The sequence below is a fragment of the Bufo bufo genome, chromosome 2, assembly GCF_905171765.1.
Source record: "Bufo bufo chromosome 2, aBufBuf1.1, whole genome shotgun sequence".
Taxonomy (NCBI): Eukaryota; Metazoa; Chordata; class Amphibia; order Anura; family Bufonidae; genus Bufo; species Bufo bufo.
The window spans coordinates 372,311,278-372,324,607 of record NC_053390.1 but is presented as its reverse complement, the minus strand read 5'-3'; the positions used below and the strand labels follow the sequence as shown (position 1 = coordinate 372,324,607).

Genomic DNA, 13,330 nt, shown 5'->3' with positions numbered 1-13,330 from the left:
GTTAATTACTTTACACAGTTTAGTGTCATCTGCTAAAATTGATACTTTACTATGCAAGCCTTCTACAAGATCATTAATAAATATATTGAAGAGAATAGGGCCCAATACTGACCCCTGAGGTACCCCACTAGTGACAGTGACCCAAACTGAGTGTGTACCGTTAATAACCACCCTCTGTTTTCTATCATTGAACCAGTTACTTACCCACATACAGACGTTTTCTCCCAGTCCGAGCATTCTCATTTTATATACTAACCTTTTATGTGGTACAGTGTCAAATTTGCTTATTTCTGTTGAGATGCTCTAAGATAGCATCTCTCAGAAAACCTTCAAACAGTTTACCCACAACAGATGTTAAACTTACCGGCCTATAGTTTCCAGGCTCTGTTTTTGGACCCTTTTTGAATATTGGCACCACATTTGTCATGCGCCAATCCTGTGGGACATTCCCTGTCAGTATAGAGTCCGCAAATATCAGAAATAAGGGTCTGGCTATGACATTACTTAATTCCTTTAGGATACGGGGGTGTATGCCATCCGGTCCTGGCGATTTGTCTATTTTAATCTTTCTAAGTCGCTGATGTACTTCTTCCTGGGTCAGACAGGGCACTTTTAATGGGGAATTTATTTTTACATTCTGCATGTCATCTGACAGTTTATTTTCCTCAGTGAATACATTGGAGAAAAAAATATTTAACAGCTTTGCTTTCTCCTCGTCGCTCTCTGCGACTTCCCCCTCATTACTCTTTAAAGAGCCGACACCTTCAGATTTATACTTTTTAACATTTATATAATTGAAGAACATTTTAGGGTTAGTTTTACTCTCTTTGGCAATTAATCTCTCGGTCTCTAGTTTGCCGCTTTTATTTGTTTTTTACATGTTCTATTTTTTTCCTTATAGTTTTTCAGTGCTTCCGTTCTACCCTCCTGTTTTAGTGATTTATATGCTTTCTTTTTGTCATTTATTGTTTTCTTTACAGTTCTATTTATCCACATTGGTTTCTTTTTGTTTCTTACCCTTTTATTCCATATGGTATGTACCTCTCACAATGAGATTTTAGGATGTTTTTAAAGATATCCCATTTTGTGGCTGTATTTTTATTTTTGAGGACTTTGTCCCAGTTAGTTAGGCCTATGGCCTCTCTTAGTTGGCTAAATTTTGCTTTTTTGAAGTTTGGTATTTTTGTTCCTCCCTGTATGGTCACTACTTTATGGTCACTATTTCCCAGGTGTCCCCCAATACATAAAGATAAATAAATGTCATAAAACCCAAGGCTATATTGTAACTTTATCGCTAGTACTCAGTGTTGTATTGCTATTTTGCTTGCATTGACAAGCAACGCCATTGCCCCTATTGTCTCATGAAGGCAACCACTGTCCATATGTCTCATTAGAGCGTATGGACCACACTAATATAGAAAGTGGCTCTCATTCTGGTTGACTTTAGCCATCCGTGTATCACATGAGCAACTATTTATCCGAATGGCCACCATGTAAAACACTTCATTTGCAGCAGCCACACATAAATTATTAAAGTAAAACAGAAATTAATTATTTAATTATTTAAATGGTATAATAAAAGAGCCACAGTGCAGACCTGACCAGAGCAGCTATACAGTTCACACACTCAGTTCATATAACTGTCAGACTGCTGTCAAGTGTTTTATAGTACGGATGGCACCTCTCAGTTGCATGGTAAAACATAACTAATATTGCTTTATTTCCATAATTTTAGGTAAAACCATCATCTGTGCACCATAATGGAACTGACACCATTTATACAGTAAGGGATCATCTTCTTTCTCAGCCATTTTCTGTATAATTAACATTAATGTAAAAAGTATGGTAATGGCATAAAAGAGTTATTTTTGTCATTGAGAAATGTCAATACAAGTGCTTCCCCAGCAGCTCAGACAACTACTGTACATGCACCAATGCCGGCGAGATGTTTTGCACAAGTCACGATCCTCCTCGCTGCAGTGGACAGTTTCTTCAAGTGAAGCTGAGCATCTCCTCTTCCAGGTGGAGGAGAGATGTCATCGGCGCATGAGTAGTTTTCATCTGAGCTGCTTGAGATTCAGATGTACTGTGCGAGCACCGAGAATGTGAATCTATAGCACAGGAACAGAATTACTGGGCCAGGCGAGATACCTGGCCTTGTCAATCAAAGGCAAAGGGAGGAGGAACTGGGGTGCACTAAGGGGCTTGGGCCTTATTTGCATACACATTAAAAGTTGAATTCCTCACAAACAGCTAGATTTACATAACAAAGGTATGCTTTTACAGTATCAACCCTACCAGCCTTTATGCCAGGTTTAATAGGGTTGATCCTGTTGACAGATGCTCTTTAAGTTCCCTAATTTGCAGTTTGCCTGTTAATTACAGCTCACTGTATCGTATTCCCATTCAATTGAATGAGATGGAGCTGCAATAGCAAGCACAGCTGCTGCCAAAAGTATGGGGTCGTGCTTAGTAAATAAAAATTAATTGGGCGCATTTGCTGCCCCATGAAAAACACTGGAGTGCTGCCCCTTGAGAAACACTGGAGTGCTGCCCCTTGAGAAACACTGGAGTGCTGCCCCTTGAGAAACACTGGAGTGCTGCCCCTTGAGAAACACTGGAGTGCTGCCCCTTGAGAAACACTGGAGTGCTGCCCCTTGAGAAACACTGGAGTGCTGCCCCTTGAGAAACACTGGAGTGCTGCCCCTTGAGAAACACTGGAGTGCTGCCCCTTGAGAAACACTGGAGTGCTGCCCCTTGAGAAACACTGGAGTGCTGCTCCTTGAGAAACACTGGAGTGCTGCCCCTTGAGAAACACTGGAGTGCTGCCCCTTGAGAAACACTGGAGTGCTGCCCCTTGAGAAACACTGGAGTGCTGCCCCTTGAGAAACACTGGAGTGCTGCCCCTTGAGAAACACTGGAGTGCTGCCCCTTGAGAAACACTGGAGTGCTGCCCCTTGAGAAACACTGGAGTGCTGCCCCTTGAGAAACACTGGAGCGCTGCCCCTTGAGAAACACTGGAGAGCTGCCCCTTGAAACACCTCCCCCCTCAATCTAATATTGATGCCCTATCCTAAGGATAGACCATCAATTTTGCAGTCCTGGATAATCTCTTTGATTATATTTTCATAATTGCAGAAACAGGGAATGGGAACCAATCTGGACACTATTGTGGTTCCACAAGAGATGTCATCCATTTTAATAGACTTATAGTCACTAATTTTCCCCAGTAAAATATAACTAGGCTGAGTCAAATTTCTACCGTAAATATTTGCCAAGATACATAAATATGTTGAATGTTTTTGTTTTAAATATAGTATCATGGCATAGTGTCACTTAGACTGGAAGAAGAGAGAATCAACTCCAGCAAGGTAGCCAGGTTATCAGTGACAAACCATGGTCAGCCAAGGATGGAAGCTGCATCCCGAAGGGCAGATCATCTACAGTCAGACAGAGCTCTGGTGACCACTGATTCTTCTGCTGCAAAAGTATGTATTCATATATTCAGATGAACAATATAAAAGTATTAAACTAAGCATGTTCTTAGTAGTCAAGTCACTGAAAATACTGACTTGTAAAAAATAGTTGTTACATTTTTGAACTGGTTGTTTTATCACCTACTGAAAGTTCCTAGAATGCTTTGAAAGAGCCTTCCTCTAGGGATTATACATTCATATAATGTTACATAAATTATTCACAGGCATGAGTGTATAGTTTACTGGAGTATTAGTAATATACATTTACAGTTATAAGATTTTTGTGATTATGTGTTTTTAGAAGAAGACATCGCAATTTCCAAAGGAATGTACTCCAGGGTTGAGAGGACTTCTGCATTTTGATCAAAAGAGCCAAAAGCTTTTCCAGTGTGATGGTTCATCATGGAATACCTGGGTACCTACAGCCAAGGTACTTGCCTGCTAATCACTATATACTAATATATAAATAATCATTACAAGGATCAGGGTAATGGCAGTTTCAGACAGGTGTGTTTACTGAGTGAAGCAGGCCTCGTGCGGGAGCATGAATCCCCGTAGTGAACTCATAGTGAACTGCTGTCAGTTGATGTCAGGCAGAGCCACACAGCATTATAAATCATTATAATGCTGTGCTGTCCAGTCAAAGGAGCAGAGTTCACAAGCTTTGTGAGAAGAAGACTGTCATGTAGTATATGATGTCTGATTTTCAGGTTCAAGATTCTTGGCCCGTGTAAACGGCCCTTTAGAAGAGCAGAGGAAAAGCATCTCTACAACCTTCATAGCAAGGTTGGCCAAGTGGTGCCCCCTTTCTGTTCCCACACCCAAAACTGAACTTGTTTTGCAAAGTACAGGTAGACTGCAAAGTTCTACATGAAAGACACTGAAAACACTCTGCACCACTTTGCCATAGGTTTCAAATTAGTGCTCCCACAATGATTCAGTGCCTCAGATCTCCTAGGCCCCCTTTGGGAATGGGGGCCCTGAGCAATTTTCCTAAATACCATGCAATTCTGATGGGGAAGTTAGTCCCTGGTAAAGAATGCAACATCATTACTTTAAAAGATTTTACATTATTACTTTAAATGTATAACTATCTGTTCACTGGGGGTTCCACCACTGCCACTGATCATGACAATAGGAGGCTCATATCCAATTTTGGAAGGAAAGCTGCAGTGAGGTGGAACTTGAATAGATTCACTCGATTCATTGTATACAGGACAGATGGGGATAGCTGATTGTTATAGTCGGCTTCTCTTTGGCAGCAAGGTTCTCAGCTGTTGGCTCCATGCAAGCTTCTCTTCACTGTGAGGGGTTAAGTGAAGAGGAAAGGGGGAAATGGCACCACATTTTCATGATTGGTGGGGTCACAGTGGTGCGACACCCCGCTCCCAGATATCTAAAATGTATCACCTATTCTGTCAACTACTCTAACCCCACTCTATTAGGCTACTTTCACATTAGCATTGGATAGGATCTCGAAACCGGAGGAAAATGCTTCTGTTTTGTCCCCATTCATCGTTAATGGGGACAAAACTAAACTGAACGGAATGGAGTGCGCCAGAATGCATTCCGTTCCATTTGGTTGCATTCCCATGCTGAACTTTTTTAATATGCGTCATGGGATACTGATCAAGAAGGGTCCACCATGAAACACAATGTAAGTCAATATTGCCGGATCCGTTTTCTCAGACACGAAAGAAAACGGATCTGGCACCCATTTACTTACAATGGTTTTAGTGCCGGATCAGTCTTGGTCATTTTAAAGATATTACATCTGAATCCATTCAGAACGGATTCAGCCGGTTGTATTGTCATAACGGAAGCGTTTTTGCTGATCCATGATGGATCCAGCAAAAATGCAGTTGTGAAAGTAGCCCAAACTACTTTTGCCTGCAAAGACGAATAGCAGCTGCTACAGGGGAAACATATTTCAGGTATTCAATTGAACATGCTTATTCCACTAAAGTGTCTCTCTGTTCTCAATCCTAGAGGGTGGCACCCCTCTGTATGGCTTCTGTATGCTTTAATAGGGCATCATGGGACAACCCCTGTAAGAGAGATTTACCGTATCATCTGGTCAAAGCTGTTTATAGTTTTACACTTTATTTTATGTGTTACATAGTGTATGGATGTTAGAATGCTTGGTAGCACAGGCCATCAGGTAGACAAAAGTAAATATAGGTAGGCATTCAAGAAATCATTTATTTTCTAGGTATTTACTTCTTTTTGGGGGGATTCTCCCTTCTTTTCTATGTCGATTTTCTGCAGGATTTTGAATAAATAAATATCATTTCCTGGAGCAGCTAAACCTAATATGGCCACATTATAGCAGTTTCCACTTTGTGGTTTCTCCTGACTTTATTTAGCTGTGCTTAGGCTAAAGTAGATGAGCCCCTATCCTGGAAAGAAGCCATTTTTCTATTAATTATAAATTGTATATGTTTCAGGCAACAAAATGTCCATTTGGCTGGACTCCACATGACAGCAGCTGCTACAAACATATCACTGAGCAGAAGGCCATGTGGATCACCGCCGCCCGGATATGTCGGGAAGAGTAAGAGCACTGTTTTCTGATTTTCATATAATGCATGTATGCTGTGCAGATCCTTGATAATAAAGGAGTCTGTTTTCAACATTTTTATATTTTACACTTAATAATCAATATTTATCCACATTATTTACATGGAAAAGAGGAATTGAACAAGCATTTCTTTACGCATTTATAGGCCAGTGTCAACACACTGGATGGAAAAAAGCATTTAACTTTTTGACTACTAAGGCTAGTTACACACATGCGGCACAGCAATCTGGCGGGCTGTTGCGGCAGACTCCATTGATATAAAGGGAACCAGTGGGGATCCGTCCGCGCTCTGGCATAAATACCAGTATTCGGCAGACAAAAAACCAACATTATAGTCAGTGGGATCCAGTGGACACATGGCATTATCCGGCTATGCCAGATCCAGAGAACTCCGGCAGGCTGGACTGTGCAACATGTATGAAACTAGCCTTAGCCATTATCACTTTAGTGCAAAGTGCCTTTCATGTCTATGACCTTTTATGTCTTCAGATAATCCAGATAAACATCACTTCTGTTTGATTCAATGCTGATTAATAGCATAATGAATCTGTTTAAGGAAGCTCTGGTTTTATGACTTAAAGGGGTTATCCCACAAAAGTATTACTATACAATGAGTAGAGCATTTCAGATGAGGCATTATTGCAATATGCAAAAACAAGCACAATGCAACAGCACCCTGCATACACAAATAACAAAGTAAATACAATAGTGCCATACTCACCATAGAAAATGTACTAATGCTACGTTATAAGTGGGAGATTTTTGGCAAATACATTTTGTACAGAATTATTTGTGCTTGTCCGCCGACAACAAGGCAATCTCTTTAGGATAGGAACCTACACTAAATACTACCTCTGCTGGTGCCATACTGGCCTCCATTAAATTCAGGGAATGCAGGTTCTACATGGCTCACACTATATTATACCTCTTTTGGTGCCACAATGGCCTCCATTAAATTCAGGGAATGCAGGTTCTACATGCATGCTGAGCCCACACTATATTATACCTCTTTTGGTGCCACAATGGCCTCCATTAAATTTAGGGATAGCAGGTTTCACATGATTAATATATTTATATATAAAATGGTCTTTACAGAAAATATGGTGAAAAGCTGTTCCATGTAAAATCCCCTCAAAACACAAGGGGGCACTGTTTCCATCTGGAGAAGAAAAAATTCAGTCTCTAGAGGCGACAAGGCATCTTCACCTTAAAGGGTTTCTACCACCAGAAATACTGTTATGTAGCTGACTGAGATTAGCGATGCGCTAATGTCAGCACTACATAACAGTATGTTTCTAACGTTAGTCCCTTCAGCCCTTCATGCCGGCTTCCTCACTGTGACGTAGTCGGCGCAGGCGCAGTGAGGAATCCGGCACCAGGATCGCATCATTCACTCACTGCGCCTGCGCCGAAGACAGAAGTGAACGACGCAGGCGCGGGATTTCGGCAGCGATGCGGTGGACCATGCCATCAATCAAGAGGAGCTGGGCGGGCACAACACTGGACCTGGGCGGGATAATGGGTGAGTGGACGGAGCCTCTAGGTGCTGATTTTACGCCCACATAGCACCTAGAGGCTCATTAGCATATAATAAAAGTGCTTTTTTAACAAAAACGGCTGCAGGGACTAACGTTAGAAACATACTGTTATGTAGTGCTGACATTAGCGCATCGCTAATGTCAGTCAGCTACATAACAGTATTTCTGGTGGTAGAAACCCTTTAAGAACTGTGAATCTTTGCAATAGTTTACTTCAGAATGTGGTCACAGCAGGAACAGTTGATGGTTTTAAGTAAGGCTTAAATAAATTCATATAATTAAATAAAATTAACACTTATGCAGATGTCTGATTCTCACTCCCCTTTCCTAAAATTCGCATCCCCACCCATCCCTTGGTTGACCTTGATGGACATGTCTTTTTTAAACCGTGCTATGTAACTATGATTTTTCTTTGTCAGTTCAAATATATTAATCCTTTTGGCACACAACCAGCATTCCAGATGCCGTGTTAGTGAAGACCTATGCTTTCTCGCATTCCCAGGAATCAGTTCATGTCATAAGATTTCATCCAAGCTGACCTTTGGGGGTCATTAAGCATGACCTCTTTCCCCAGTTTTTAGCAAAAATAGTCGCAAGACACTGTTTTGCAACTTTTTAAACAACCACATGCAAAAAATTTAGGGGGAGTGTTGGGGTCAAGTGGGGGGTCTAACAGTGGCGGGGGCTGGAATAGATTTCAATCTAGGTGCACGGACTACCAGAGGATACACCTAATTTATAATGAGGAGTGCACCTTGAATAATCTGTCACCAACGACCTCCATATCCAACTGTTGCATATGCACATAGATATGGTTGACCTGATTAAAACACTGCTTTTCTTTTTAGAACTTTGGTGCAATGAGAGTGTCACCATTGCTCTGGTTGCACCCAAGCTCCACTCATTTATATGGCCAGCCCCTCCGCTGCTTTGATTGAAAGAGTCAGGCAATGGCAAAGCAGCCAGGGACAGCTGGTCACAGAAAGGAGTGGAGCTTGGGTGCAAAGAGTGCAACAGTGATTCCCTCAAATCTGCATATTAAAAAGGTATTTGGAATGGAGCCTCAGATCAACTGACAGAAGGTTCTGTGCTCAGGAAAGGCCAGAGCTAGCTGTCCCTCTGTCTCTCAGAAGGCTGACCAAAGGACTGGTGGCCAGGGTCTGTGGCTCATCGTCTGGTTGGCTTTCTGGTCAACGGACTGGTGACCCAGGGTCTGTAGCAGAGTATCTCCGTCTCAGGGTCACTTGTGCAGTCTGGCAGAGTCTCTTATATATATTTTTTCAAATATCATTTTTATTAAAATAGATAAATCATTTCCAGAATATCAAACAATACTTTGCAAGACAGAACATAAGATTACATCATCCGATTATATGCAACCTTACATATATGCATTTCCTGGTGTTTAACATCGATATTGCATATCAACAAGAAGCATATAGATCACATTACATAAGTGTCACAGTCTTTTGCATTGCATAAAACCGCCTTGCAAAACCTTTGTGAAAATACATCTATCCATTTTTAATTTTTCCATCTTTGACCCCCAAAAGACCCCAAACTAAACTCCCCCCCTCCCCCAACTTCTCCAGGTCCACTATATATACCTATACCTCTTCTAATGTGATATGTATTAAGTTATCTACTCCTCACTAGTCCACCTGCAACTTCCCTAGGGTGTTCTGTAACCTTCTTTTCAAATACCACTCTGAGCCTGTGAACTACTCAGGGCGACTTTTATGAATGGTTCCCATCTGCTAAAGAAGACATTAACCCACTTTCCCTTGAGATGTTCTGCTTCCGCTCTTTCAAGCAGAAAACACGTCTTAGTTTGTGTGAAAACTTCCTCCATTGAGGGAGTTGTAGATTGAAGCCAATTCTTGAAAAGACATCTTTTGGCTGCTAATAACAGTAAGTGCACCAACGGAGTTACCTTTTGTCCCTCGGGGGCCGCCTGAAATATCAAAAGCTCCGGTACCATGGGGATTTCCATTTTCAGGTGGTTCTTAATTTGGAAAATAATCTTAGCCCAAAACTTATTAGTCTCCGTACAAGATCAAACCCCATGGAATAGGTCCGTACCAGTTTCGTGACACTTTGGACATTCAGTGATCCTGTCCGTTTGGGACACCCGAGGAGAAAAACGAAAACCATAAATAGCTTTGTGCACCATCCTAAAGTATGTCTCCCTCCATCCCTCATTTGGTGTCATCTTCCTAACTATCTCCCAACCCTTTAGGATAATTTGTTTTATGTCCATTAGTGGGAATTCCTTTTTCCATTGTGAGAAGAGTTTCTCCGCCACTTGTCTCTGTTTCATGTCTCTTAGGCCCCCGTAAAGCTCCGATAGTGATTTTTTCCTAAGTCCCTGTCCAATGAGTAAATCAAAGTCTTTTAGTCCCATTTCCCTGGTTAAGTTTATGGCCCTCTTAGTTAAGAAGTCTGTAATTTGCGAAAATGCTAGCGGGTGTTGGTTACAAAGCGTAGGGAATCTCACAATGAACTCTTCATGTTTGAGGTACCTCCCTGCTTCCGCCTCCCATAGATCCCTAACTTTGCCAATCCCCAACTCCTTCCATTTCTGAAAGTGTTTAGCCTCGCTCCCTGCTGGGAATTCCGGATGACCCCACAAGTAGAGTTGAGCGAACACCTGGATGTTCGGGTTCGAGAAGTTCGGCCGAACTTCCCGGAAATGTTCGGGTTCGGGATCCGAACCCGACCCGAACTTCGTCCCGAACCCGAACCCCATTGAAGTCAATGGGGACCCGAACTTTTCGGCACTAAAAAGGCTGTAAAACAGCCCAGGAAAGAGCTAGAGGGCTGCAAAAGGCAGCAACATGTAGGTATATCCCCTGCAAACAAGTGTGGATAGGGAAATGATTTAAAAAAAAAAAAAAAAAAAATTAACCAATATCAATTGGACAGAGGTCCCATAGCAGAGAATCGGGCTTTACGTCAGCAGAGAATAAGTCTCTTCGTGCCATAGCAGAGAATCTGGCTTCATGTCAGCAGAGAATCAGTCTCTTCATGCCATAGCAGAGAATCTGGCTTCATGTCAGCAGAGAATCAGTCTTCATGTCATAGCAGAGAATCAGGCTTCACGTCACCCACCACTGGAACAGGCCACTGTCACATATTTAGGCCCCGGCACCCAGACAGAGGAGAGAGGTCCCGTAACAGAGAATCTGGCTTCATGTCAGCACAGAATCAGTCTTCATGTCATAGCAGAGAATCAGGCTTCACGTCACCCACCACTGGAAGAGGCCACTGTCACACATTTAGGCCCTGGCACCCAGACAGAGGAGAGAGGTCCCGTAACAGAGAATCTGGCTTCATGTCAGCACAGAATCAGTCTTCATGTCATAGCAGAGAATCAGGCTTCACGTCACCCACCACTGGAAGAGGCCACTGTCACACATTTAGGCCCTGGCACCCAGACAGAGGAGAGAGGTCCCGTAACAGAGAATCTGGCTTCATGTCAGCACAGAATCAGTCTTCATGTCATAGCAGAGAATTAGGCTTCACGTCACCCACCACAGAAAGAGGCCACTGTCACACATTTAGGCCCTGGCACCCAGACAGAGGAGAGAGGTCCCGTAACAGAGAATCTGGCTTCATGTCAGCACAGAATCAGTCTTCATGTCATAGCAGAGAATCAGGCTTCACGTCACCCACCACTGGAAGAGGCCACTGTCACACATTTAGGCCCTGGCACCCAGACAGAGGAGAGAGGTCCCGTAACAGAGAATCTGGCTTCATGTCAGCACAGAATCAGTCTTCATGTCATAGCAGAGAATCAGGCTTCACGTCACCCACCACTGGAAGAGGCCACTGTCACACATTTAGGCCCTGGCACCCAGACAGAGGAGAGAGGTCCCGTAACAGAGAATCTGGCTTCATGTCAGCACAGAATCAGTCTTCATGTCATAGCAGAGAATTAGGCTTCACGTCACCCACCACAGAAAGAGGCCACTGTCACACATTTAGGCCCTGGCACCCAGACAGAGGAGAGAGGTCCCGTAACAGAGAATCTGGCTTCATGTCAGCACAGAATCAGTCTTCATGTCATAGCAGAGAATCAGGCTTCACGTCACCCACCACTGGAAGAGGCCACTGTCACACATTTAGGCCCTGGCACCCAGACAGAGGAGAGAGGTCCCGTAACAGAGAATCTGGCTTCATGTCAGCACAGAATCAGTCTTCATGTCATAGCAGAGAATCAGGCTTCACGTCACCCACCACTGGAACAGGCCACTGTCACATATTTAGGCCCCGGCACCCAGACAGAGGAGAGAGGTCCCGTAACAGAGAATCTGGCTTCATGTCAGCACAGAATCAGTCTTCATGTCATAGCAGAGAATCAGGCTTCACGTCACCCACCACTGGAAGAGGCCACTGTCACACATTTAGGCCCTGGCACCCAGACAGAGGAGAGAGGTCCCGTAACAGAGAATCTGGCTTCATGTCAGCACAGAATCAGTCTTCATGTCATAGCAGAGAATCAGACTTCACGTCACCCACCACTGGAACAGGCCACTGTCACATATTTAGGCCCCGGCACCCAGACAGAGGAGAGAGGTTCCGTAACAGAGAATCTGGCTTCATGTCAGCACAGAATCAGTCTTCATGTCATAGCAGAGAATCATGCTTCGCGTCACCCACCACTGGAACAGGCCACTGTCACATATTTAGGCCCCAGCACCCAGGCAGAGGAGAGAGGTCCCGTAACAGAGAATCTGGCTTCATGTCAGCACAGAATCAGTCTTCATGTCATAGCAGAGAATCAGGCTTCACGTCACCCACCACTGGAAGAGGCCACTGTCACACATTTAGGCCCTGGCACCCAGACAAAGGAGAGAGGTCCCGTAACAGAGAATCTGGCTTCATGTCAGCACAGAATCAGTCTTCATGTCATAGCAGAGAATCAGGCTTCACGTCACCCACCACTGGAACAGGCCACTGTCACACATTTAGGCCCTGGCACCCAGATAGAGGAGAGAGGTCCGGTAACAGAGAATCTGGCTTCATGTCAGCACAGAATCAGTCTTCATGTCATAGCAGAAGTTACGCTGTAGCGCAGACAGGCGAGCAGCGGCAGGGTGTGAACGCCGGAAGCGCGAACAGACGGCCCGCACTTTATGCAGCAGCTCTGACATGTCGGGGTAGTTGCGAATGAACTTCTGCACCACCAAATTCAGCACATGCGCCAGGCAAGGGATGTGCGTCAAACCGGCTAGTCCCAGAGCTGCAACGAGATTTCGCCCATTATCGCACACCACCAGGCCGGGCTTGAGGCTCACCGGCAGCAACCACTCGTCGGTCTGTTGTTCTATACCCCGCCACAACTCCTGTGCGGTGTGAGGCCTGTCCCCCAAACATATGAGTTTCAGAACGGCCTGCTGACGATTACCCCGGGCTGTGCTGAAGTTGGTGGTGAAGGTGTGTGGCTGACTGGATGAGCAGGTGGAAGAAGAGGAGGAGGAAGCTGAGTAGGAGGAGGAGGAGACAGGAGGCAAAGAATGTTGCCCTGCGATCATTGGCGGCGGAAGGACGTGCGCCAAACAGCTCTCCGCCTGGGGCCCAGCCGCCACTACATTTACCCAGTGTGCAGTTAGGGAGATATAGCGTCCCTGGCCGTGCTTACTGGTCCACGTATCTGTGGTTAGGTGGACCTTGCCACAGATGGCGTTGCGCAGTGCACACTTGATTTTATCGGACACTTGGTTGTGCAGGGA

General features: G+C 44.2%; 1 protein-coding gene across 1 annotated transcript in view; it reads left to right on the top strand.

The window, feature by feature from the left end:
- Window positions 1–13,330, top strand: part of FREM1 (FRAS1 related extracellular matrix 1) — a 244,676-nt gene that overhangs the window by 214,214 nt on the left and 17,132 nt on the right. The window contains 4 exon segments of the mRNA XM_040417167.1: window positions 1,736–1,783; window positions 3,318–3,488; window positions 3,778–3,906; window positions 5,924–6,030. Of these exon segments, the coding sequence (XP_040273101.1) occupies window positions 1,736–1,783; window positions 3,318–3,488; window positions 3,778–3,906; window positions 5,924–6,030 (455 nt within the window).